Below are 24,337 nucleotides of genomic sequence, written 5' to 3' on the forward strand. Positions count from 1 at the left end.
ATGTGTCAAAAATTGTTCACTCTCCACACACAAATATCTTAAATCTGTCAGTTTTATTGAAAATACATTAAAAGCAATAGAAATGATTATGACCTAATACTCAAAAAACATTGTGTAGCAATTGTACAGCTTACAGTAGTTTCCCATATCCTGAAATTATTGAAAAAATATATATATTCAGTTATTCAGTAGCATATTTGAAATGACAAGGATTTGGCATAGGTACAACAACCTGAAAGTATTTTGGACACAAGATCGGCCCATCCCTGAATTGTTTCCCAAGTGCATTGTTTATAGCTGCTCTAACTGCAGCAGTACATCTATATAAAACTAATTTAAAAGCTGTTCTATGCTCTAAATAAGTACTATTTACATCTTTCTGGATCTTGACCTTTTCTAGTTTATGTTATTCTCGTTAACTACAAAGACTATTTGCTAACACATACATATTTCACACACTACAGCTTTAATTTCTGTGACTACTCACTCGCATTTTATCTACACATAATTCTTGCTTGGTGCAGAGGCGCTGTTGCTGTAGTATTTGGCGGTTCCGCTGGATCCTCCAGAGCGGGGTCTGCTGAAGCAGCAAAGCAAGCCTCCGGCCAGCAGGAGCAGGACTCCACCACCCCAGCCCACAAAGATGCAGGCGCCCAGCTCTCTCTTCTGAGACTGAGCTACCAGCGGATTGTTGAAATCGCGCACGACATTATTTGCGGCCCAGCTGACGGGGATGATCAGCAACAAACCCGCGACGATCAGCCCAACAGCGGCCACCAGACTCACTTTGGGTTTAACTTCTTCGTTTTCGATGCAGGTGGTGAAGTCGGCGCCGGCGCACAGAATGAGCAGGCACAGGACAGTGAGCATGCAGCCGATGATGGTCATGGCACGGGCCGCCTGAAGGTCAGAGCTCAGGATGAGCAGCGAGTCGTAAGCTTTACACTGCTGCTGTCCGGTACTCTGAACCACACACTCCATCCACAAGCCCTCTTCCTGAACCTGTGTGGCAAAGCAAATATATGAAATGTACCTTCCCATCCATATAATATAATCTTTATATTTAAAACAAAGTCTTTCTACCGTGGATCGCTAAATTAAATATAGCAAAATGGCATAAGAATCCCGTAAGAATGGGCGCGGCCGTTTGTAAATTTGATGTGCGAGGCTTCCGGTGTCATCAGCGTCCAGCTATTTTTATCTGTAAAAAAACTCCTTTTGCTAATTGATAAATGACAAATGCCCCATCCTGCTCTTATATAAAGAATTAGGTGGATAAAATCAAATATTCGAATGAATATAAGTTTTGCGGAGTATGCAATTTTGTTATGTTTTTTTTCCCCGGCCTATAGTTGTTTTTAAATACTTATGGCTTTATTTACATTAATATTTTAGCATTAACTTGTTTTCATTTCAGTTTTAGGCATTTTAGTTTTCATCTATGTTCACTTATAGTTTAATTTTCATTTAAATTTACATTTCGGGTTTACTTTATTTTACCTTTATTTAAATCATTAAAAACTAATTTTGAATGTCATAACTTCACTGATGTAAACATAAACAAAGTATTGCAGTTTTGGAAATAATATGAGTTTATTTATTAATTTATTTGGGTACACTATCCTCTTTATATATATATATATATATATATATATATATATATATATATATATATATATATATATATATAGTTTCCATTTATTTTCACTTATAGTTTTTCATCTAAAATTTACATTTTGGGTTTATATATATATATATATATATATATATATATATATATATATATATATATATATATATATATATATAATTAAAGACAATTTTTTATAACAATGTAATCAATACTCTGTTTATTTAAGACAAGTATGAATCTCATTAAGGTCCGAGAAAATTCTGTTTTATTCGTAATTTACATTTAGCTGTTCTTTTCAATAGTTAACTTTAAACTGTTTTTGATTTTTTTCGGATCATCGGTCATTAAAGCTCGGTAAATATTGGTCACAGAAACAGAGATTTACTTAAAATTTTACCAAATGATTAGTGATTACTCATTAAAAACTCCCACAGGCCATGTTTTCATGCAATTTTAAGACTTATTTTGATGTAACAAAGTGGTTCTAAGTGTGCAATTACTTTTTTAAATTAGTCTTCCCATTATTGCCATTATATTGCTCATTCAGACTGATTTGCAAATGTGAAACACTCACATACACAAGAGTGGTTGTTTATTGCACAAACCAATCAGAGCTGAACATAACCAGACATATTGCGATGAATACATTGCCTCCTCTCACGTGAATTTCCTCCATTCATTCTCAATTACCCCCCACCAAACTCACTGCACGTTTTAGGGGGTCTGTTAAAACTTAATGGGCTCAGGAGAGAGGAGAGATACAGACTATCGCTGTAACTTTACCAGCTGGTGTCACTGTTGGACAATGTTTCTTTAGAAAAAACAAGTGATTTATACACTTTTTAATGTTATATTTTGATTTTGCAGCAAATATTCACCTGTGCAGTGATAATGTTCTGACCAATAAAAGCAGAAATCTTCCATCTTGGAACAGCAATGGTCACCACTGCTGCAATGAGACCTAAAATTCCCAGTGCCACACACACGATCTGTACACCAGCGGCGCCCATTCTGAAAGAGGAATAAAGGAGATTAAATCATAATAATACCAGATTTAATTTTGATACATTATTTGCACCAAATATTGATGCTGTCAGTTGGGAATTGTTGTTAAAACTAAAAGTAAAAAAACAACCAAAAGGCGTGCGAGAAGCACACTCAGCAAAAGCAGTGGTGAGGATAGTGGTTTTAAAACCTTCCTGTTTGCGTCATTGGTAAGTCGTATATTTTGTAACACATATTCTAGTCTAGTGCTTATGCATTTGCTCATAAACTCAATGGATCCTCCCTTTAGACAGGCCCAAACAGGAATTTGTACCTCAGGGCTGAACCAGGGGGAAAAAAACAACATCTCCAAGATAACCCACATCATGAAGCAAGCCTCAAGTCTCAACAGGTCTTAAAATCTGCTTTTAGCTGTATTTGTTAAGTAACAGCCACTCCCTGAGAGGGGTCTCGGGTACCTCTTGTTCTATTCTATTCTATTCTATTCTATTCTATTCTATTCTATTCTATTCTATTCAGATGTAAGAAAAACACAAGTATGTTTTTAGTGAACTGTTTGTTTGTTTTCCACACCCGCCTCCAAATGTCTGTGGCTTTTTATTCATGTCGATCTCCCTGAACTTCTCCTATATCTCCTCAGGGTTTGCTCTCGGCTGATTCATAAAACTACTGTTAGAATGTGTGGACTGCACTTAGGACCCTGTAGTCCACTATAGTGCACTGCATTGTCTTCCTACTCAGCAGTAACATGGCGCAATGGATTGATGAGGAGCTAGAGAAGGTGACCAGGTGGTACGTGGGCACCAGCAAAATGACTAACGGTAATTGTGGCTGTTTTTAGTTGACGGTGAATCACTCAGCAGCGCTCTGAGCGATTAACATGCTGTCCAGCTCCTCCAAATATTGTATTCTCTCCATCTACGCAATAATAAGTCTGCTCTTAACTCAGCTAAAATCATGAATGAGCGAGGAATTTTGCTGTCCAGGATTCAGGTCAATTATATTCTAACAATGATTAAAAAAAATCCATAGTGAATTCCAAAACTTAATGTTTTTCAAGAATTTTTTGTAATATATAATGATTTATGTTACATGCAAAGGCAGCCTAACAAATAATAAGGTTAACATTCATATAAACAGAGATATCTGCCAGGTCTTTCCTCAAAAAACTTATTCGGCATCCTATAACAAAAAGGCACCACCCTGTAACCGTGTGTAATACGGGGTCTGAACATGTTTAATATTAATTTTTTGTTTTGTTTAGTTTTTTCTGCCTTAGTCTACTTATTTACTATTTTAATTTCACATACAATTTTGATTTATGATTTTTCAAACAAATATTTAACATTTTTTTAAATATAACCTCGCAGCTTATTTTCATCAACAATGTTTTACAAAGAAAGAGAAAAAAGTTTAAACTTTACCTTTTACTGTAGCTCTTTGAAGAAAATTCTGTAAGTTTCCTCTTGTTTTTGGGTGAAGTCTTGTAGGTTTTTCTTTGAGTTAGTCTCCCACCTTACTTAAAGGTTACCTCTTATGAAGGTGGTGTGATGTGAGGATGCTTTTGTAGAGGAATGCAGAGGGTGGGGTAGAACTGAGACAGAGGCGGGTCGATAAAGAGGAAAAGGCCAGACTGAACTTGTTCCTTTTCCCCCTTTTGAGTTTCACCTTCCTCAAGTTCTTAGATAGAGGTCTGTCTTTGATGTTTTTTGTTTGTTTAAAATAATAATGAACTGCATGTCATAAAGAATGAACTCATTAAATAGTTTTGAAACACTTTTTTTTCTTGATGTGTTCAAAATAAACATGTGTTCATATATGTACACTCATGTTATCGTCACATACATCACATGTTACCATGCTACTAAATGGAAAGATTTGTTCTTTGAGGTCCAACATTGTGATACTATGAATCATAAAGCCCCTGAAACTTCTGTCACAATCATTATGACATTTAAAAAACCTCATATTTTCACCTCATAAGCTTTGCCCAGTCACAGACGAAACCACATATGACGAATAGACACTGTCACAAGTTAGAGTGGGTGGGCTTTAAATTGTGAAAGATTGGGACTAGGAGACACAACAATAACACAGCTGTGTGATGCAAGGATTGATTAATTCTAAAACTTTGTGTAAGAGATTGGACAATATGTACTAAAATGTATTTGAAATACATTTATTTTTTCACTAAGTATCCTACAAATACACTACCATTCAAAAGTTTTTGAACTGCAAGATTTTTAAAGTTTTTTGAAAAGTCTTTTCTGCTCATCAAGCCTGCATTTATTTGATTTGAAGTACAGCAAAAACAGTACAATTTTGAAATATTTTTACTATTTAAAATAACTGCTTTCTATTTGAATATGTTTTAAAATGTAATTTATTCCTGTGATTTTAAAGCTAAAGTTTTAGTATCAATACTCAGTCACATGATTCTTTGGAAATCATTTTAATATTCTGATTTGCTGCTAAAAAAAACATTCATTATTATTATGTTTAAAGACAGCCGAGTAGATTTTTTTCATGTTTCTTTGATGAATAGATAATTTGGAAGTACAGCATTTATTTGAAAAAGAAAGGTTAAAAAAAATTATACAGAGTCCGAGCTTTTAAATGGTATAATGGTTTCCATTTAAGCTTTTCATTTTTAGATAAATGCTGATCTTTGGATCTTTCTATTCATCAAATAATCCTGAAAAAATTGACTGGTAGTAATAATAATAATAAAAATAAAAATAATAAATGTTTCTTGAACAGCAAATCAGCATATTAGAATGATTTCTGAAGGATCATGTGACACTGACGACGGGTAATAATGCTGAAAATTTAGTTTTGATCACAGGAGTAAATTCAATTTTAAAATATATTTAAATAGAACTCAGTTATTTTAAATAGTAAAAATATTTCAGAATATTACTAATTTTACTGTATTTTGGATCAAATAAATGCAGGCTTGGTGAGCAGAAAAGCTAAAAAAAACAAAAAAAAAAACATGAAAAATCATACTGTCCAAAATCTTTGACTGGTAGTGTACATTTACACATTTGTGTGCTTAATAAAAATACCCTGCAAATGTTCTTTTGGTGTAGTAAAAGTCTGCTAAATTGGAACAACTAATTTTGTGCTTAATGCGCTTTAATTGTGCAAAAGTAGTGCTGATGTCCAGCTATAGATATATCTGACTGTGCTAAAGTGCAAATATTTCAAGTATACTTCAGGTACATTTTAAATATCTTTAAAAATCTTGCATTTAGACTGATATTATACAGAGATCATACAATCCTTATTATAGTTTTTTTAAAAATGCTTACACACAGTTTTTGAAACTATGGCTCCATTCCTCAAACCACAAAAAAAAAAAAAAAAAAAAAGCATGCAAAACGTCACACACATCTGAGTCATTCCGTCTCAACTCAACCAGAGGTCCCCGGCTCAATTTTTTGATTTTGCTATTATTTAGTCTGAAGAAAGATAGACATGTATAGTGATGAAAGCCAAAATATTAAATGTCATGGATGAATATTTACTGAGTAATCCACTATTTTGTAGAGGGAGGTCAAAATGGCAATTTTCACCTTAGATTCGGAGTCAAGTTATAGGGAGGTAAAAATGACTTCAGAAAGATGGCAGCATCATTATCTTATATTTACACAGAGATTAAAATCTGTTTATTTTAACAGTCTTAGTTGCATTATGTGCCAATGGTGACCATTCAAAAATGGGGAAACAGCACTTTTCAACGTTTTCTCCAAAGTTTGCATACCTGTAACTCTGGAGATAAAGATAGATATCTTAATGCTCTATTAGATATTGGGTCTTGACAAACTTGCCCTATGGGATTCTGTTCCTGTTTAGATTCTAGTTACTGATAAACATTTCTTTTGAAATCTTCATTTTCAAGGCCCTACATCATTCAGGCTCAGAGATATGGGGATCTCAATGGGGCTCCATGTCCAGATTGTTGAATGTTATCCATTTTCAGTGCCCCGAAAAACAAATGTTGGTAACTCTGTATACAGCTGATACAGAACAATGTCTGAAGAAGAAATAATGTTGAAATTAGAATTGTATGTTGTTTCCCCTCTATCAAAACAATTGCATAGAACATAGCTGTCTGAGTGCTAAAAGTGCACTGAAATTGTTGAGGCACAGTATGTTGCTTCTGTAGTCTGTTCATAAGATTCTATATTTGAATCAGTTTGAGGTATATTTGGAAGAAGAGATTTTGTTCATTTTAACAGCTCAAAGGTTTAAGCATGCAGTATTGTAACTTGTTTTAAACATGTTTTGGTTGTTTTTGCCACACATTGCTTTCACATTAATAAACCAAAATTTGCCTTATCTGGATTAATTATTATAATCATTATTTTATTATTATAATAAAATATGAAGCATAGTCATAGATTAAGTAGTATCTACTGCTAATGGGCATATTTGGCTGAATCACTAATTCTGTACCTTAAACATTTAAAGTCTCTTAACCAATATCGTAAACCATACAGGGCCTTAAAAATGAAGATTCCAAAAGAAAAGTTTCTTAAAAACCAGAATCTAAAATCATTTTAAGATAAACTTTAATACTACTTAAGTTACAGGCACACAAAGTTCAGAAAAATAATTATTATGAGACTCAAACATGTATGTTATATGCAATTGTTTTGATAGAGGGAAACAAAATACAATTCTAATTTCAACATTTCTTCTTTTTCAGACTTTGTTCTTTAAATAAAATAAGTACCTGCTGTATACAAAGCAACAAACATTTGGTTTTCGACCTCTGAAAATGAGTAATATTCAACAATCTGGACATGGAGCCTCATTGAGAATTAAGATTCCAAAAGAGAAGTTCATGGAGAACTAAAATGTAAAATCATATTGTAATATCTTTACTTCTTGAGTTATAGCCACACAAACTTTGGAAAAAGAATATTTATGGTATTCATACTGCTATGTTCAATGCAGTTGTCTTGACAGAAATAAACAAGATACATCTCTAGTTTAAATATTACTTGTTCTTCAGACATTCCTCTTAGAAACAAAAGAAGTATTATATTTTTGTGAACTGACCCACATCTGGTTTTTGACCAAATATGTACATTTTAACAATTTCCTCTTAGAGTCATATTGAAATTCTATTATGTCTAGAACCAATTTTTATAGGGAATTAAAAATGAAGATGCCAAAAGGGAAGTTTGTTAAGACCCAATATCTAAAAGGGCATTCAAATATCTTTAATACTTCTTGAGTTACAGGCATGCAAACTTTGGAGAGAAAGTTGAAAAGTGCTGTTTACTCATTTTTTAATGGTCTCCATTGGCACATAATGCAACAAGGATTGTTAAAGTCAACAGATTTTACTAATAGAACTACCAACCTCTGTGTAAAAATAAGATAATGATGCTGCCATCTTTCTGAAGTAATTTCAACCCCCTTGTAACTCGACTCTAAACCTAAGGTGAAAATTGCCATTTTGGCCTCCCTCTACAAAATAGTGGATTACTCAGTAAATATTCATCCATGACATTTAACATTTTGGCTTTCATCACTATACATGTCTATCTTTCCGTGGAAAAAATATTAGCAAAATCAAAAATTTGAGCCAGGGAAGTTTTTGAAATTTGACACGGAATGAGCCATCTTGCACAAACAAAAACTTATTTGAAAACTATTTTAACTCAACTAACTAAAAATTGTATTTTTGCATAGTAACTTTACACACAAACATAAAATAATTAGCCACATGCATACCAAACTACACACAGATGTCAAAAATGTAAAACGCCACTCTTGTGTGTGCAGGTCTGTAGTTAGGTTAAATATATGGTTTTGATAACTAGGCTATGACTTTTTCCAGAAAAGATACCAATTTTTGTGCAGCTTTGTCCCTGTTGAAAACAAAAATCTAAACTGGTCTTTTTGGGAAAAAACCTAAGACCAATAAACCAGCTTATACTGGTTAAAGGTTGTATCAGCGATTTCTAGCCTGAAACATAAAGTGTCAAATTCAGCTGACCTTTCATCACGATCCGCTCGCTGCCTGCCCCATAAATTGTCTGTGAAAAACCGCGTCTCTCTGGTCAGCCTAGGGTCCGAGATATGCCAAAAAAACAATCGGCACTACCAACCTTTCCACAGCAAAAACAAACATTGTTCCAACCAATCAGCGTCAGGGGTTTGGTGTTGTGGACTTTCGCTCCGCCTCCCTCACATCCCTGCACCAGTAGGAAAGTCCACAACACCAAACCCCTGACGCTGATTGGTTGGAACACTGTTTGTTTATCTGTGGAATAGTTGATAGCGCCGACTGTTTTTTTGGCATATCTCGGACCCTAGGCTGACCAGAGAGACGCGGTTTTTTCACAGACAATTTATGGGGTAGGCAGCGAGCGGATCGTGAATAAAGGTCAGCTGAATTTGACACTTCATGTTTTAGGCTAGAAATCGCTGATACAACCTTTAAAGCTGATGTCGCAAAACAGTTTGTGAAACGAATCACAAAAATATTTAGCCTCATTTAATCGTATTATAGAGCGGAATCTCGGTACTAGTGGGGTCCAAGCACCAAACATTTGCCCGGTTTAACTTCAAAACTTTAGCATCCATCTGAAAACTAGACTGAAACTTATTTACAGTAATCTCGCGTATAAATATGTGTTTGTAAAGGTAGTGGGATTTCCAAACGGGAAACTCTCTCTCGAAAAAAAGGAGGTTTGGTGTTCCGTAATGTCTCCAGAGGGCGCCGGTGTGTTAGAAAATTATCCTGTAAGGGAAATATGAACAAACCTGCCATCAAACAGTTAATGTTAATGACAACGTGAGCGCCTCGATATAATAATGCGGCCTTGGGCTATTGTTTATCATAATGCTACAGTCCCTAAACCTAAAGTACATTATAAGAGCCAGCAATTCCATAGTGCGTGAACATCCCCTCACCCGCTCTCTCCTTTTTTCACCTCATTGACGTCATTACTTTACAACTGAGGGCGGAGCTCTGGAGATGAGATGTGTGTGAACGCCAGCCAATGAATGACCACACCCTCAGTTCAAATGTGAGATGTAAGCCAATCACCTCCCTGCGTTTGCAGGCGGAGGCGGGCCCTATCAACCTCCGTTGATTTCGCTCTTCAACAACACGGTCTTTTTTAAAGTTCCGTAGACGATGAGAGAAAGGGGATTGTGAGGATACGGAAAATAGGGACGGGTTGAGTGTTTTACATGCTCGTGGGACACAAAGAGTTCAAAATAAGAAGCGAAGGGGCATATCTGGGAGCTTTTGTACCATATTAACCGTTCCCTGGTGTTTAAATACGGGTAGGCAATAGCTAGCGCCATCAGGCTAACGGCGTTAGCGGCTAGCGATCAACCAAACGACAAAGGAAATATAGCCAGTAAATCCACATTTCCATTACGATACCTTTTATACGCTTTGCTTATTCGGATCGGGGCCTTATTTTTTGACCAATCTCCAAGATCGCAGAAAACGGCACACTCGACCTGTTTGAATAAACCCGACCAAAATCCACTAAAATGGCGGAGCCGGACAAATTAAACATTGACTCCATAATACAGCGTCTCCTGGAAGGTGAGGATTTCTTTCAACATCTTTTAATTATCAATTGTGGGTCTGAAATGAAATGTGTAAAACCACTAAATACTTGTATATATGTGTTTGTATCGCATGTAGGTCGTGTTATAGAATAATTGTAAGCATATTTTGTGCCCTGAAAAAAGCCGGGGGAAGTGGAGCGAATTAGCAGTTGCTAGTCAACCAGTCTACACTAATTTACTAAAACTCTACCTGGGAGATTTATAGCCATATTCACGTATCTATCATAACAAAAACCAATAAAGCTGTCCATTGCATGCTATTTTTTCACATCTCGTTATTTTAAGCTTATGAGCCGATGTGAGCGGAAATTCGGCCAGCGTTTCATTCAATGTGTTTCAAGTGATTTTTATTTCAATCTCTGTCCAGTTCACACTTGCTGTTTGGTTACCTTCCATTTTAGCAAGGGAAGACCTGTGTCTAATTAAAACCGCCAGCAATAGGATTACTCCAACTAATGAGGATGTAGTTAGTGGAAGTGCAGCACCAAGTGATCTTCACAATAGAGGCCCTCACAAAACATGGCATAAACCGTGGAAGACGTGATCATTATTAGTGTTGCTAATGAGAGTCGGGATTTAAACTGTTTTACAATATGAAAAGACCATTTCTGTGCACAAAACAAACAATTAGTGATTTGCAGTTGCACTGATTGTAAATGCTTCAACCCTCAGATAGGATTTCCTCAGAGTGCTGCTTGCTGTATAGTAGATGATGATTGCTGGCTTTGGTTTTATTGCCTGTTTGGAGACCTATTTGCAAAGATTTAATTGCTTGGTCCTGTTGACAGTGTAGATGCAGGCTAATTTACAGAGTAATATCATAATAGATGTTGCCACAGAGTTTATCCTTTTGAAAGCCCTTTCATCACTCTAAGGTATTTCAAGAAGAGTCATGTGTTTTTTTTTTTTTTTTTTTGTAATGTGATTTGAAGTTGATTTCTACTAAGTTGAAATATACTACTTTCAGATACTAAAAGACATTGGAAACAGGTTTTTGCATGGGCTATATGTGAACCTGGACCACAAAAAGACTTAAGTAGCAAGGGTATATTTATAGCAATAGCCAACAATACATTCTATAGGTCAAAATGATCGATTTTTCTTTTATGCCCAAAATCATTAGGATATTAAGGTAAAGATGTTCAGTGTAGATATTTTGTAAGTATCCTACTGTAAATATATCAACACTTCTTTTTTTAATTAGTAATATGCATTGCTAGAACTTAAGTTGGACAACTTTAAAGGCCGTTTTCTCTATATTTAGATATCTGTGCACCCACAGATTCTAGATTTTCAAATAGTTGTATTTCGGCCAAATATTGTCCTATCCTAACAAACCATACGTTAATGTATAGCTTATATTCAGCTTTCAGATGATGCATACATAACAGTTTCTGAAAATGAACCCTTATGACTGGTTTTGTGGTCCAGGGTCACATATAGTCTCTCTTTCACTGGAAATACCTTTTGTACTTAATGCTTACTGATGCCTACTGAGGGTAAACATTGCGAAGCATAGCACAGATGGCCTTAATAAACCTAAGCAAGCAGTTTATCAAATATCTGAATCACATCAAGCGTGCGTTGCATAACAAGAATGCTTTAGGCCTTCTAAACTATCTACAATCTTTCCAGTTGTTTTCGTAGCAAAGGAAGTTGTGTGTAAGGTCATAAGCAGGCCCACACGGCATCTGAGCCCACAGAAGCCATAGTAGCTTCTGCAGAATTTATCATTCATAAAATTTATACAAATCTCCATCCTTTGTGTATTAGTTTAATACATATTTTTGGCTTCAACGCATATCGTACGTTAAGCCATTTCACAAAATTACATGTATTAACAAATTCCATGTGGGCTGATGCTGGTGGATCATTTGAGCCGCTGAACAGAATTTAGTTTATTTACTTTGCAAGAAAATTGAATGTCTTTTTCCCAGTCTGAAAGAAACGCATACGCAATTTAAATATAGTCACACAAACCCCTACAAAGCAAACAGATTTCCACATACGACGGACCTTTTACCTTTTGGCTTCAGGTCCAGTTGCCGGCTGTGTAAACCTATTTTTTTCTGTAAATTGCAGTTAAAAAAATAAACAAGCTTGATAATAGTTGTATTTATATCATCTTATGTAATCCTGCTGTCCTTTTTCCCTCAGAGCCTGATGCCTCCATCCAACGTCCTGATTCTCCTGAGGATGTTTATTTTTATTTAATTGACGGCTGCTCTTTAAATCACGCAGATATCGATATTATTTAGATATTTTTGTCTTCGATTTTTAGGGTGGAAAAAAAGTACTTTGCTCTGACCTCGCAGGTATGGTCAGTCTCTGTACTTGTACTCCAGACACAAGTGTAGTACAGTAAACGTATCAGAATCTAAATGTGACCCTGGACCACAAAACAATTCATAAGGGTAACATTTTTTATTTTTATATTTTTGGCTGAGATACAACTATTTGAAAATCTGAGATTGCAAAAAAAATCTAAATATTGCGAAAATCGCCTTTAAAGTTGTCCAAATGAAGGAACATGTTCTTCAAGGAACATGATCTTTACATAATATCCTTAATGATTTTTGGCATAAAAGAAAATCGATAATTGTGTGACTTTTGCTAAAAAAAAAATATATATATACCTATGCTACTTAAGGTCCAGGCCAGGGTCACAAATGTCCCATTTACTAAAGTTTTCTTGTGTACTTTGGTTACTGTGCCTGTAGGTTGGAAATAATTACAAGAAGTTACATAACTTAATCCTCTCTTTTAATGAACACAGCGGTGAGTCTTTTGACAGGCGGTACACTTTTTGTTTTTTTTTATCTGGATCCCAACACTTGCTCTGCGGTATGTTTAGAGATTCCAGCTCCAGAGTCCAGATCCTTTCGGTTCATGCTGTGCTGTTCTGTACTGCAGCGCTGTTGTGCCTGAAGCCTCATGGCCAACCAACGGAAAATCAATTGTACTGATTACAGGTGACATGAAGGAAACTTTTGCACATAGACCATTGCTTTTTTTTTTTGCTTTTTTTTTTTTGCACTGGTTGCAGCATCTGCTAATGTTTGTCGTTCCCGTTGAGGTGCCGCATAAATAAGGTGTTTTCTTCCCCTTAGATTGTCCCTCTATCTAATTGCCTTCATTGGATTTAAGTGTGAAGGCTATCACCTCTAAGAACCTGAAGCGTTGAGGGAAAACACATGGATGTCCGTGTGATGAGTGTGTGTGCGTGCCAAACCGATTAAGCGCTGGACTGTTGGCATGACATGTCATGTATTTCCCCATACGCTAGATGCACACTTGTTGTTAAATTGGATTGATTGCCTTTGTTGTTCTGTGCACTTGTTAACTTGATGTTTAAGAAACTTAACACACCTACTAGCCACAGTTTGAGTGCTTTATGTGATTATCAACTAAGTACACCCCCATTTTTGTGGGCGTTGAACTGCTCTTTGCACTACCTTTTATTTATACATATTTATGGTATTTGGCACACCTAGCTTCGCACACCCACTGGTTATCGTTTGAGTGGTTTATTTGCTTGTTATCGTTCCACCCCCACCCTTGTGTTGGGTCTAAGCTCTGTGATGCTTATTGGCCCCGTGACTAACTTTAGAGCAAGTGCTGTTAGGGCATTAGCCAGCCTTAATCTGGGTTTAAAGTGACGAGCGGCAGGGTCCTATTTATACCCACTTTTCACTGGCTAAGCTGACGGGCTTCCGGTCACTGTCCAGGCCCTCAGATCACTCATCCACTGCCTAAGACCTTAAAGGCCTTCTTGTAGGTGACCCCACCTTGACTGTTAGTTTAGTATTTGGTGTGCATCATCTCATTTGTTTGTTTAAAAAGTTCTCTGTTAAAACGCAAATGCTGTATTTAACGTCAGTTATCGGTTACCAAAAATGCGAAGTGGTTGTTCTACAATATGGAAATCAGACTCAGCTTATTGTCTTTCCTTTATAGGCAAGGCAGAAGGTGAAATGTAGCTTCCCAGGTGACTTGAGTGCAAACATAGACTGTTCGTGAGAGCGTACTAGCAACCAAACAATTATCCATTATCAGTGTGCACAAACAATAAACCTGGCTGAGGCAAGATAAATATAGAGCTTATCTAGAGCTAAGCAGCACAGTATGAATGTCAAACACACCAGTTAATCTTGCACATTAGTCTACATTAAAATAAAGAAAAGTAACAGTAAAAAATACTAGTGTTTCTGCAGGATTATAAGTATTGTATATAGATTCAGTGCATATTTGCATGCTTATGTAATACAGTTACACTGCTATTAAAAAGTTTAATTTCCGTAAGTATGTTTGAGGAAAAAAAAAGCTTGCCGGCACTGTATTTGATTTAAAATATACCAATAACATCTGATATATTATTGCAATAAAGTTTTTTTTTCTATTTTAATATGTATTTTATATCTGTGATAGCAGTCATTACGCCAGTCTTTAGTGTCTCAACCTTTAGAAATCATTTTAATATGCTCATTTATTGCTTGACAGAGCTGGGTAGATTACTTGCAAATTGTAATCCATTACTGATTCCAAATTACATTAAGTGTTTAATATAATCAGACTACTTTTAGATTACTTTTAAACTAACTTGTTTATCACAGTTTAAAAAGGATGATCCAGGATAAACCATACTGACATAAAAATGCAAAGAGTTAAAAAAAATAAATTTTTTATTAACAACTTGAAGTGCATTAAACATTACTTTGTCAGGGTTTCCCAAACTGGTGTTTGTGAAGGAACTACAGGGGTTTATGAGTCTAAAGAAAAGCTAATATAACTAATCGTAAAAGGAAAAAAAAAAATTAAAATCAAAATAATAAAAAAACGTAATCACATTTTAATTTAATAATTGTTGCCTGAGTATGAAAATTGATTTAGATTTATGAAGTTTCAGTGGTTCAAGTTCTGAAATTTTGGTAACATGACAAACTGAATACATATATTTAGAATTTTCCACTGTGAATGATTGTGCTGTAAATGTCTTTAAACAGCTGCACAAATGTATATTCAGGTTGAACATTCAGTCAGCCAACTGTTTCTTACTGTGGACCTTATGTTAAATGAGACATCTTCTGTACTGCTGATTTAAATTGGTAGAGGTGGCTGGATGCAAAGACGCACGCTCTCTTTTCCAGCCTTTTGTCCTGCACCGTGAAACTGCTTTGGCAGTAACATTGTTCAGTTCGTTTGAAGTGGGCATTGTGATGTCATGACACTTTTTTTCCAGTGCCGACTATTTGTGTCCTTGGTTAATCTGTGTAAAACCTCATGCTTCAAACATTTATCTAGAGGTGTAGGCTGGTTGGATCGATTTTGTGAATGTGAACAAATAAGCCATCTCTCAAATCCTTGCATAACTGCCCGATTATGTTAGTCACCAGGATACGCTCGGTACTATAATTCTTGCCTAAAGCCAGCCATGTGAAATGTATATTTAAAACCCAGCAACTGCTTGAATACAACGACGGGGCTGCCTCTGAGTCTTTTTTCTTTCTTTTCCGAACGTCCCATACACGGGTACTTCGCTTCTGATGTATGGCCGGTGCGACCTCGGAGACGTCATTTTCAGCCCTGTCCAAAGAGACTGCAATATGTCTCCTCTCCAGATACATCCTATGCTCTTTCTTTCATCCACTGCTGCCAGCTCAACCCCCTGAGCAGCGTGTCATGCAGCCAGTCGAAAAGGGCATGTTTGAATAATAGCGCAGGTCTGCGTTGTGTTAGATGACAGTCTGTTTAGACCCTGCAAGCCTTCTCTGTCACAGCGCTGCAGCAAATCTCTTTAGAGCTCAACTTGTTTTACTTTATTTTTTATTTTAAAGAGACTGCAAGGAAAAGTACAGAATCTGTTGCCCCATGTTTGGTTGTTTGTCATGAATATTTGATTCTGTCTGAAGTTCACTAGCACATGATCTTCAGCACAGGCCAGAAGTCGCTCAGAGGAAAGCTCTTTGCACTGTATTGTGGTTGTTAAAAGCCATATGTGTGGTTGTGTGCATTTGACGAATGCTCAAGCAAACTTGCTAAATTCTGTAAATGCCTTTGTAGAGTCAGAAGCCATAGACGTGCATGCTTGAGCAGAGACACATGATACAGTGTTTAAGTACACTGACGTCTGTGCGTCACTAGTCTGTACATCCCATCATTTCGGCAAGCCTCTTGAGTCGAGTTTATCATCCTCTAGATCTTCCTCCTAGATTTTAAAGCACTTATCTACATAGACAATATAGAGTCTAATCTGGCACATTCTCTTTTTTTTTTGTTTGGCTTGTTTCCTGCTTTTCTCATTTCGTCCTGTCTGTTTGTTTGTGTTTTTCCAGTTAAAGGCTCCAGGCCAGGCAAGAACGTACAGCTGACAGAGAGCGAAATCCGAGGCCTCTGTCTCAAATCTCGAGAAATTTTCCTCAGCCAGCCAATTCTGCTGGAGCTGGAAGCACCACTCAAGATCTGCGGTGAGTATGTTTGTCCTACAGGGTTCCCACCTTTATAGAAACCTGGAGATTTGTGTTAATGGAAACCTGTTATGCTTCTTTTTATAACATGTAATATGTGTCGGGTGTCCCCAGAATATGTATGCGAATTTCATCTTAAAATACCTCACAGATCATTTATTATATCATTTTGAAAATGCCTATTTTGAGTAAAAGCAGAAACGTGCTGTTTTCTTTAAATGCATGTCCTTTAAATGCTAATGAGCTGCTGGTCCCCACCCTCTTTTCCAGAATAGTGCTGTGCCTTTACAGCTCATACCTCAGATACTCTGCTAAAAACATCTGTTTGGTTTTGATTATCGTATCTATCATGTTAAATTCATGCGTTTTAAACCAAATTAGTGTAAGTTTTAATGTTTTAATGAGCGCACATGTCCGAAGCATGTGCACAAACAAGTGGCTGTCACATGGCATGTGAGTAATAAACCATCTTTCATGTCTTATTGTGCTTAAACAAAAAAAAAAAAGAACACACAAATTTGTTAAAACACGTGAGTTACAAAAACAGTTGGTTATGTCTGTGAAGGTAAACAGCTGGGAAAGAAATCACATGTTTGTATTAAATCTGTGTGGCAGAAATGTAATATATAGTAAATAAATCCACTGCTCTCTTGTCTCCTCTGAGGCTGGGACTCTAAATAGTGTTCTGTGCTCATCTGTGCAGCCAATGACAGAACAGTTAGCCTGCTTTGCTCAAACTTTTGCCATGGTGTTAAAACTAGTACACCATCGTTGCTTGCAAAAACAAAATGGCAGCGCCTTGGGTGGAAACATACAGATTAAGGGGCAGTAATATTACAATAAGATCCCTTTTCTACGTCATGGGGGAAGCAAAATCTGTGCAGGTCTTGTTTTTTTTTTTTTTCCCAGCTGGCAGAGAAAGGCTTCTGAAAACATTTACTGGGTGGTTCTTTTTCACATTTTCTGAGTTGGTAGATGCACTGGGGACTCAATTTATAGCACTTAAACACAGAAAAAGTTAGACTTAAACAAAATGTCTCCTCTGTGTGTGCAGGTGATGTTCATGGTCAGTACTATGACCTCCTTCGTCTCTTTGAATATGGCGGCTTTCCTCCTGAGAGCAACTACTTGTTCCTGGGGGACTATGTGGACAGAGGGAAGCAGTCTCTAGAGACCATCTGCCTCCTGTTGGCCTACAAAGTCAAATATCCTGAAAACTTCTTCCTGCTGCGTGGCAACCATGAGTGCGCCTCTATCAATCGTATATATGGCTTCTATGATGAGTGTGAGTTAATTTGATCTCTTACAACTACATCACCACACATTTCATAGTTTTGAATGCTAATAATATTTTTTTCTCCTTATCTCTCCAGGTAAGCGACGGTATAACATTAAACTGTGGAAGACTTTCACAGACTGTTTCAATTGTTTACCTGTGGCTGCCATTGTAGACGAGAAGATCTTCTGTTGCCATGGAGGTAAGTGCAGGCAGAGGTCTTCTGTCCCCATGGCATTTTTAATGTACTGTCATAACTCCTCTATTGACTTTGCAATTTCCCTGGAGAAGTTAAAATATAGCCATATCACTGGGAACCCATAAAATTTGGTTCATTTGATTGGCACAAACTCAGGGACACACCAAGGGACTTAGTAAACAAGGTTTAGCGTACGCTTCAGTTGAACTGCAGTGTGGTTTTGCAGAAGCCGTGGGAGTAATCTACTCTGGAAATGAACCATAATTTATTTTAATTTTTTTTGATGACAATCATCATATCCTTAAAATAATTGCTCTGCTTAGCGAATGAAACGCAGTAAATATGGACCGGTGTAAACGTAAATGCCCAGATGGAGTGCTGCTATAAAGTTGCTGAGGTTATTTTTATTACTTCAAGCTTATATTTGAGGTGTTCACTAAAACCGTTGATCTCGTGAATGCATATGTGGGGAGAAACGACAGACAACCAGCATTTCCTGTGCATCTACCACAGCCACAGCAGAAAGAAAAAAAATCATATTTTAGTTTTGAATGTGCAGTCTGTATTGAATTGAGTTGCCTTTACTGTCTGCACTCAAAAACAATGCAGGAAATGCAGCGTCACTAGTGTTGTCTGAGTTTGTTCTTTTAATGCATCTTATTTATAAATTAACGTTTGACCTGTTTATTGAACCACAAACATTCACTTTCAGACATGCCTTGAAGCAAGAAATATTAATGCGATTTTATAATTTTTCTTAATTTTTTTGAACATTTATTATAAAACATTTTAAAACTTAAAACTTTCAGGAACTCTGCAGACAACATTAAGTCATTTCATGATGATTAAAGATTCTGTCATTATTACATAATTATTTTCATCTTGTTAGTAATGATTCTGTTTACAAATGTGGTGCCATTTCTTGTGCTGTTTTGCAGCCCACAGCATCTCTTTTTGTTTTTAAAGAGCAAATTGCTCCCTAGAAGTGCGCTGTGAAACGTAATGAATTGTTTTCTGCTCCAGGCCTCTCTCCAGACCTGCAGTCAATGGAGCAGGTGCGGCGCGTCATGCGGCCCACGGATGTACCTGACCAGGGGCTGCTGTGTGACCTGCTTTGGGCAGACCCAGACAAAGACGTGCTGGGTTGGGGAGAAAACGACCGTGGCGTGTCCTTCACCTTCGGTGCAGACGTGGTGGCCAAATTCCTTCACAAACATGACATGGACCTAATATGCAGGGCACATCAGGTTAGTTTATCCTCTGCGGTGGTAGGAATGTCTCCACAAAGCATTGCAGCTTTAAAAGACTCTACAAAATGTGACGTTATCTTCTCGTGCAGGTGGTGGAGGACGGTTATGAGTTTTTCGCGAAGAGACAGTTAGTCACCCTGTTCTCCGCTCCCAACTACTGTGGCGAGTTTGATAACGCCGGGGCCATGATGAGTGTGGATGAGACGCTCATGTGTTCTTTCCAGGTAAGAGAAGAGCTGTCATTTTCCCCTCTCTCTTTTGTTTTCACCTGATTACAAGGCTTTTCAGTTCCTCTGCAAATGCAGAAAGTGTACTCCGATGTAATAGGTCAGGCCAACTTCCTCTGTAGATTTGCATTAGATCATCTTCTAAAGGTTTGTTCTCTATAATGACACTATTGTTCTGTTTCAGAAAGCTAGAACACTGCCTACAGATGCTTTTTAAGTGGGCATGGGCTTACTCCCAGTACAAAGCCAAAAAAAGGGATGATTTACTGACCCTCAAACTGTCTTAGGTGGATATGACTTTCTTTCAGACAAATACAATCAGAGTTATATTAAAAATGTCCTGGATCTTGCAAGGGTTATAATAGCAGTGAATGGGTGTTGAGATTTTGAAGTCCAATGAAGTGCATCTATGAAGTGAAGTGGACCTCTTTGCTTCCACTTATATCACTTCTCACCAGAGCTTACACTATGTCCTGCTCTTCCAAACTTTATAATGGCAGTAAATGGCTGTTAATAATTAGTAGTCCAATAAATTGCATGCGGATGATTGTAGGACATAGTGTAAGCTCTGGTGAGAAGTGATATAAGTGGAAGCAAAGAGGTGAGAGCAAAACAATATATATATATATATATATATATATATATATATATTTATAACTCTGATTGTATGCGTCTGAAAGAAGAAAGTCATATACACCTAGGATGGTTTGAGGGTGAATAAATCATGAGGTAATTTTTATTTTTGGGTGAACTATCACTATCACTTTTAGGGGCAGTCGTGGCCTAATGGTTAGAGAGTCGGACTTGTAACCCAAAGGTTGCAGGTTTGAGTCTCAGGTCCGGCAGGGATTGTAGGTGGGGGGAGTGAATGTACAGCACTCTCTCCACCCTCAATACCATGACTGAGGTGAGTCCCTTGAGCAAGGCACCGTACCCCCAACTGCTCCCCGGGCGCCGCAGCAATGGCTGCCCACTGCTCCGGGTGTGTGTTCACGGTGTGTGTGTGCACTTGGATGGGTTAAATGCAGAACACATATTCCTAGTATGGGTCACCTAATTTTGTAGTTTGAGGAAAGTCTTTATTTTCTATTTTTTAATTGTAAGTTATACATTTATAGATCAACTTGAGCCTGTTGAGAAATCAGTGTGGGGAAATAATTTGACTATTCTCGAATTCATGTTGAAATGATTTAATTTTGCCTGTGAAAATATGGCATACAATGGTTTAAAAAACGTGCTGTGTTAAAAACCCCATAATATGCGGATATTAAGTACAGGGTTTCCGCGGGGTCTTAAAAAGTCTTAAAAAGTCTAAAATTTAAAAATTAAAATTTTAGGCCTTAAAAAGTCTTAAATTCGCTGTTCTAGGTCTTAAATAATTTCACACAGGTCTTATTTTACCGATGTCCATGTAACGCTACCTCTAAAGCTCATTTAAATTCTCTTTTTGTTGTTTCCGTGGTGTTGTAGTTCTTTATTTCACAATTCCAAATATAATTTGCCGTATTTAAACTACAAATGAGACCAGCATGCAATAGCCAATCAGCTTTCTGTTATTGGCGCGAGTCTCTCTCGGATTGTACCACAGAAGTAAAATGGATTTAACTTTTTAGCTTTGGGGAAGTGCAAGTTTAGGATACTTAGCTTGAAAAAACTGAAAATAGGGCTTGGCTAAGGCCAGTTGCTAACAACTGTAGATTTTTTTTTCTCCCCCTGCGGAAGTTACTGCGTCTTCTGACAGAATCGCAGTAGCAGAATACAGGTCAAACGACCTTTTTCTGTATATAATGTTTTCAATAATAATAATAAATATCGGTCAAGCTAGCTGACCGCTAGCCTTCGAGATCATTTTAAAATGTTTTTTTTTTTACTTGCCCGACCGAACAAACCGCCTGATTAAAACTGAAGTGCCACAACAACTAGCGAAGCATCGAAAGGCAAGAAAGATTCCTATTTTAATACATTCAACGTAAACAGAAATTGATTAATGGATGGTGTATTTCTGGTCTATTTGTGATATACTTTAAAACTAATGAATGTAACAGCACTCTAAAGAAACACTCTGAGGTAAAAATTTAAAATGTATAGTTTATTTATAACATGATATAGTTCAGTAATGTACCAAGTGAGCTTTTTGCTGAATATTCTCACAATTACAAATGTTACATTAATTTTAGCTCAATAAACAAGTAGTTAGTCAAGTAGTTGCTTACATATTAGACAAAACATTTTCACTGTTTTGTTCTGTTTCACCAACGAAAATAGTTCCAAACAAGGATCGCAGCAGAAGCATTCTCCTAGCAACATTTTGCTATGATTCAGCGTTTTGCTCGAATCAGTTGAAAAAACTCGCTCATGAATTGACTTACCGCCACCTGCTGGTAGTTTAGTGTGTTTAAAAGTATGCCTCCACACCCAACATTTCTAATTTATATATTTATAAATCTATAAATGTATTTAAAACATTAATCTCACTTTTAATTTTGCAGTGTAAATTATGTAATCTCACTGCTAACAGCCATTTAGAATTTATTGATAAATTCATAAAGTAAATTTCAAAGGTAATGCATACATTTCAAAAGTAAAAAAAAAGGCCTTTATAAAGGTAAATCAAATATGCAGATTTAAGATGTAAAAGCTAATAGAGCACTGATGAAAATATTGCTTCAGATTTTTTTTTTTTTACATCAGATATTTCTAGTGGTACTTTTATGGGGATATTTTGTGTGGAATAGTACCTGCTGATATGAAAAGTTCACTGTATATTGTAGTAATAAATGTAATTTATGACAGCCATGAAATTGTGTTTACTTTTTACATTAAACACATTAAATATTACATGCATGTAATATAATATATATTTCCATTACAGGTTTCGGTCTTAAATTTCATATAAGGTGGTATTAAAAAGGTCTTAAAAAGTCTTAAATTTCACTTGTTAATATCTGCAGAAACCCTGTAAGTAAAGATCATGCCGATATTTTGTAAAGTTCCTACCATAAATATATCAACTTAATTTTTTATAAATAATATGCATTGCTAAGAACTTAATTTGGACAAGTTTAAAGGTGATTTTCTCTATTTTGAGAAAATGGAAAGCTCATTTATTCAGCTTTCATGTATAAATCAATTTCCAAAAATGTACCCTTATGACTGTTTTGTGATCCAGGGTCATAAATATTGCAGTAAACTCTGTGGAAAAAAAAAATCCCATTGAAGGTGGATGAGGAAGGAAAAAAAAATCCCATTGAAGGTGGATGAGGAAGGAAAAATATAGTGTTTTTTTTTTAAATTCAAATGAGTTGATTAAAGTGTTAGTGTTTATAAAGCGTTTAAAAAAACAACAACAATATTTTTGTTTAAATGTATTGAATTTAAAATTGTTTACAGTTGGCATATGTTTCTGTCAGTTGTGAGTCAAGTGGCTCATGCCGAGTGTCCTTACAGAGCAGCTTCCCATGTAGGCAGTTCAGTATTGCTAATGTCAAACTGTACTGAAATCAATTGTTAGTCAAGTCTCCCACACACTTGTTTCCTATGTAGAGTGTTTTTAAATTGATCAATTGTGAGGTTCCATGACAGCAAGGATGGTTCTCTATGTAAGCAGCTGACTAGCTTTTGAAACTGAGCTTCTGCAGTCCTCTCTATATGTATTGAAGTGCGCTCTCTGTGGGCGGACATGTCTAAATTTGGAAGTCTGTTTGCTGTTGTGTGCTGTTGCGCGCTGTTGCTTACTCTCATCCTCTCTTTCTCTCAGATCCTTAAACCAGCTGATAAGAAGCTGTACTACGGCGGAGGAGGTGGAATGGGCTCGGGGCGTCCGGTCACCCCGCCACGAAACTCAGCCAAGGGTGGAAAAGCCAAGAAATAACACCCGCTGGATGGCCCTTTCACCCCCAACCCAACGTCCTCTCTCCTGAAAATTCCCTGTTCTGACCCCACTCTCTTTCTCTACCTCCCTTCGTTCTTTCCATGTCCAAACGGCTGTAAAGCAAAACAGTACCCAGGGTTTGAAATCCTTTTCTCTTTCTCTCTCTTTCTCTTTTTATTTTATTTTTTCCTCATGTAACTTTACAAATGTGTGTTTATATATGAGACTGCGTGTGTGAGCGTCGGTTATGTTTGTTACGCTCTTTGTGTTTGTTTTTCCACCCATCCTTCCCTCCCCCTCCACCGCTCATTGCCCCCATCTCTCCACCTGTCTCTCTGTCAGGGAGCCTCCGACGAAGCCTCCGCGTAAACGCCCAGCCAGGCTCTGGGGAAGATTGAGACAGACAGAGGGGTCAAAAAGGGGTGGGTCGAGAGGTGCGGGTCAAGCCCCCCTCACCGTTCGTATCCCTGCATTGTTTTAAACACACAGAACTTGCACATCCTGCATTAGTTAGAGAGCCAGTCTGAGTGAAATGTGATGCATGTATACACGCATACACACATACGAACACACATGCAGGGAGATGGATGTGCAGAGAAAGCGTGAGGTAGAGAGAGACTGTCACAGGTGCATAATTTCCATTTAGAGATCCAGTGATTTAAAACAAACAATCATGTTGGAACTTTTTACTTTTTTTGTAGATGGATCACAACAAAAGCTTTGAAATTCTTTGCTTACTATGTGTGTTTTTTTAGTGTCTTTTTTGAAAGACAATTATCAATAAAGAGAACTTTATTTAAA

At 36.8% G+C, this 24,337-nt stretch overlaps 2 protein-coding genes across 2 annotated transcripts; one reads left to right on the forward strand and one right to left on the reverse strand.

Moving 5' to 3' along the window:
• Positions 1 to 34: 34 nt before the first annotated feature.
• Positions 35 to 4,195, reverse strand: cldni (claudin i). The gene is made up of 3 exons (XM_073840712.1): positions 4,063 to 4,195; positions 2,512 to 2,644; positions 35 to 1,002 (listed from the first exon to the last, which is right to left on the reverse strand). Exons 2-3 carry the CDS (start codon positions 2,641 to 2,643, stop codon positions 499 to 501), a joined length of 636 nt encoding a protein of 211 aa, XP_073696813.1. The 5' UTR covers position 2,644; positions 4,063 to 4,195; the 3' UTR covers positions 35 to 498.
• Positions 4,196 to 9,753: 5,558 nt separating this feature from the next.
• Positions 9,754 to 24,337, forward strand: ppp1caa (protein phosphatase 1, catalytic subunit, alpha isozyme a). Its single transcript, XM_073840724.1, has 7 exons — positions 9,754 to 10,223; positions 16,582 to 16,713; positions 17,768 to 17,998; positions 18,087 to 18,191; positions 19,212 to 19,435; positions 19,528 to 19,662; positions 23,423 to 24,337. Exons 1-7 carry the CDS (start codon positions 10,169 to 10,171, stop codon positions 23,534 to 23,536), a joined length of 996 nt encoding a protein of 331 aa, XP_073696825.1. The 5' UTR covers positions 9,754 to 10,168; the 3' UTR covers positions 23,537 to 24,337.

This window comes from Garra rufa, chromosome 1, assembly GCF_049309525.1.
Source record: "Garra rufa chromosome 1, GarRuf1.0, whole genome shotgun sequence".
In the NCBI taxonomy this organism is placed as follows: Eukaryota; Metazoa; Chordata; class Actinopteri; order Cypriniformes; family Cyprinidae; genus Garra; species Garra rufa.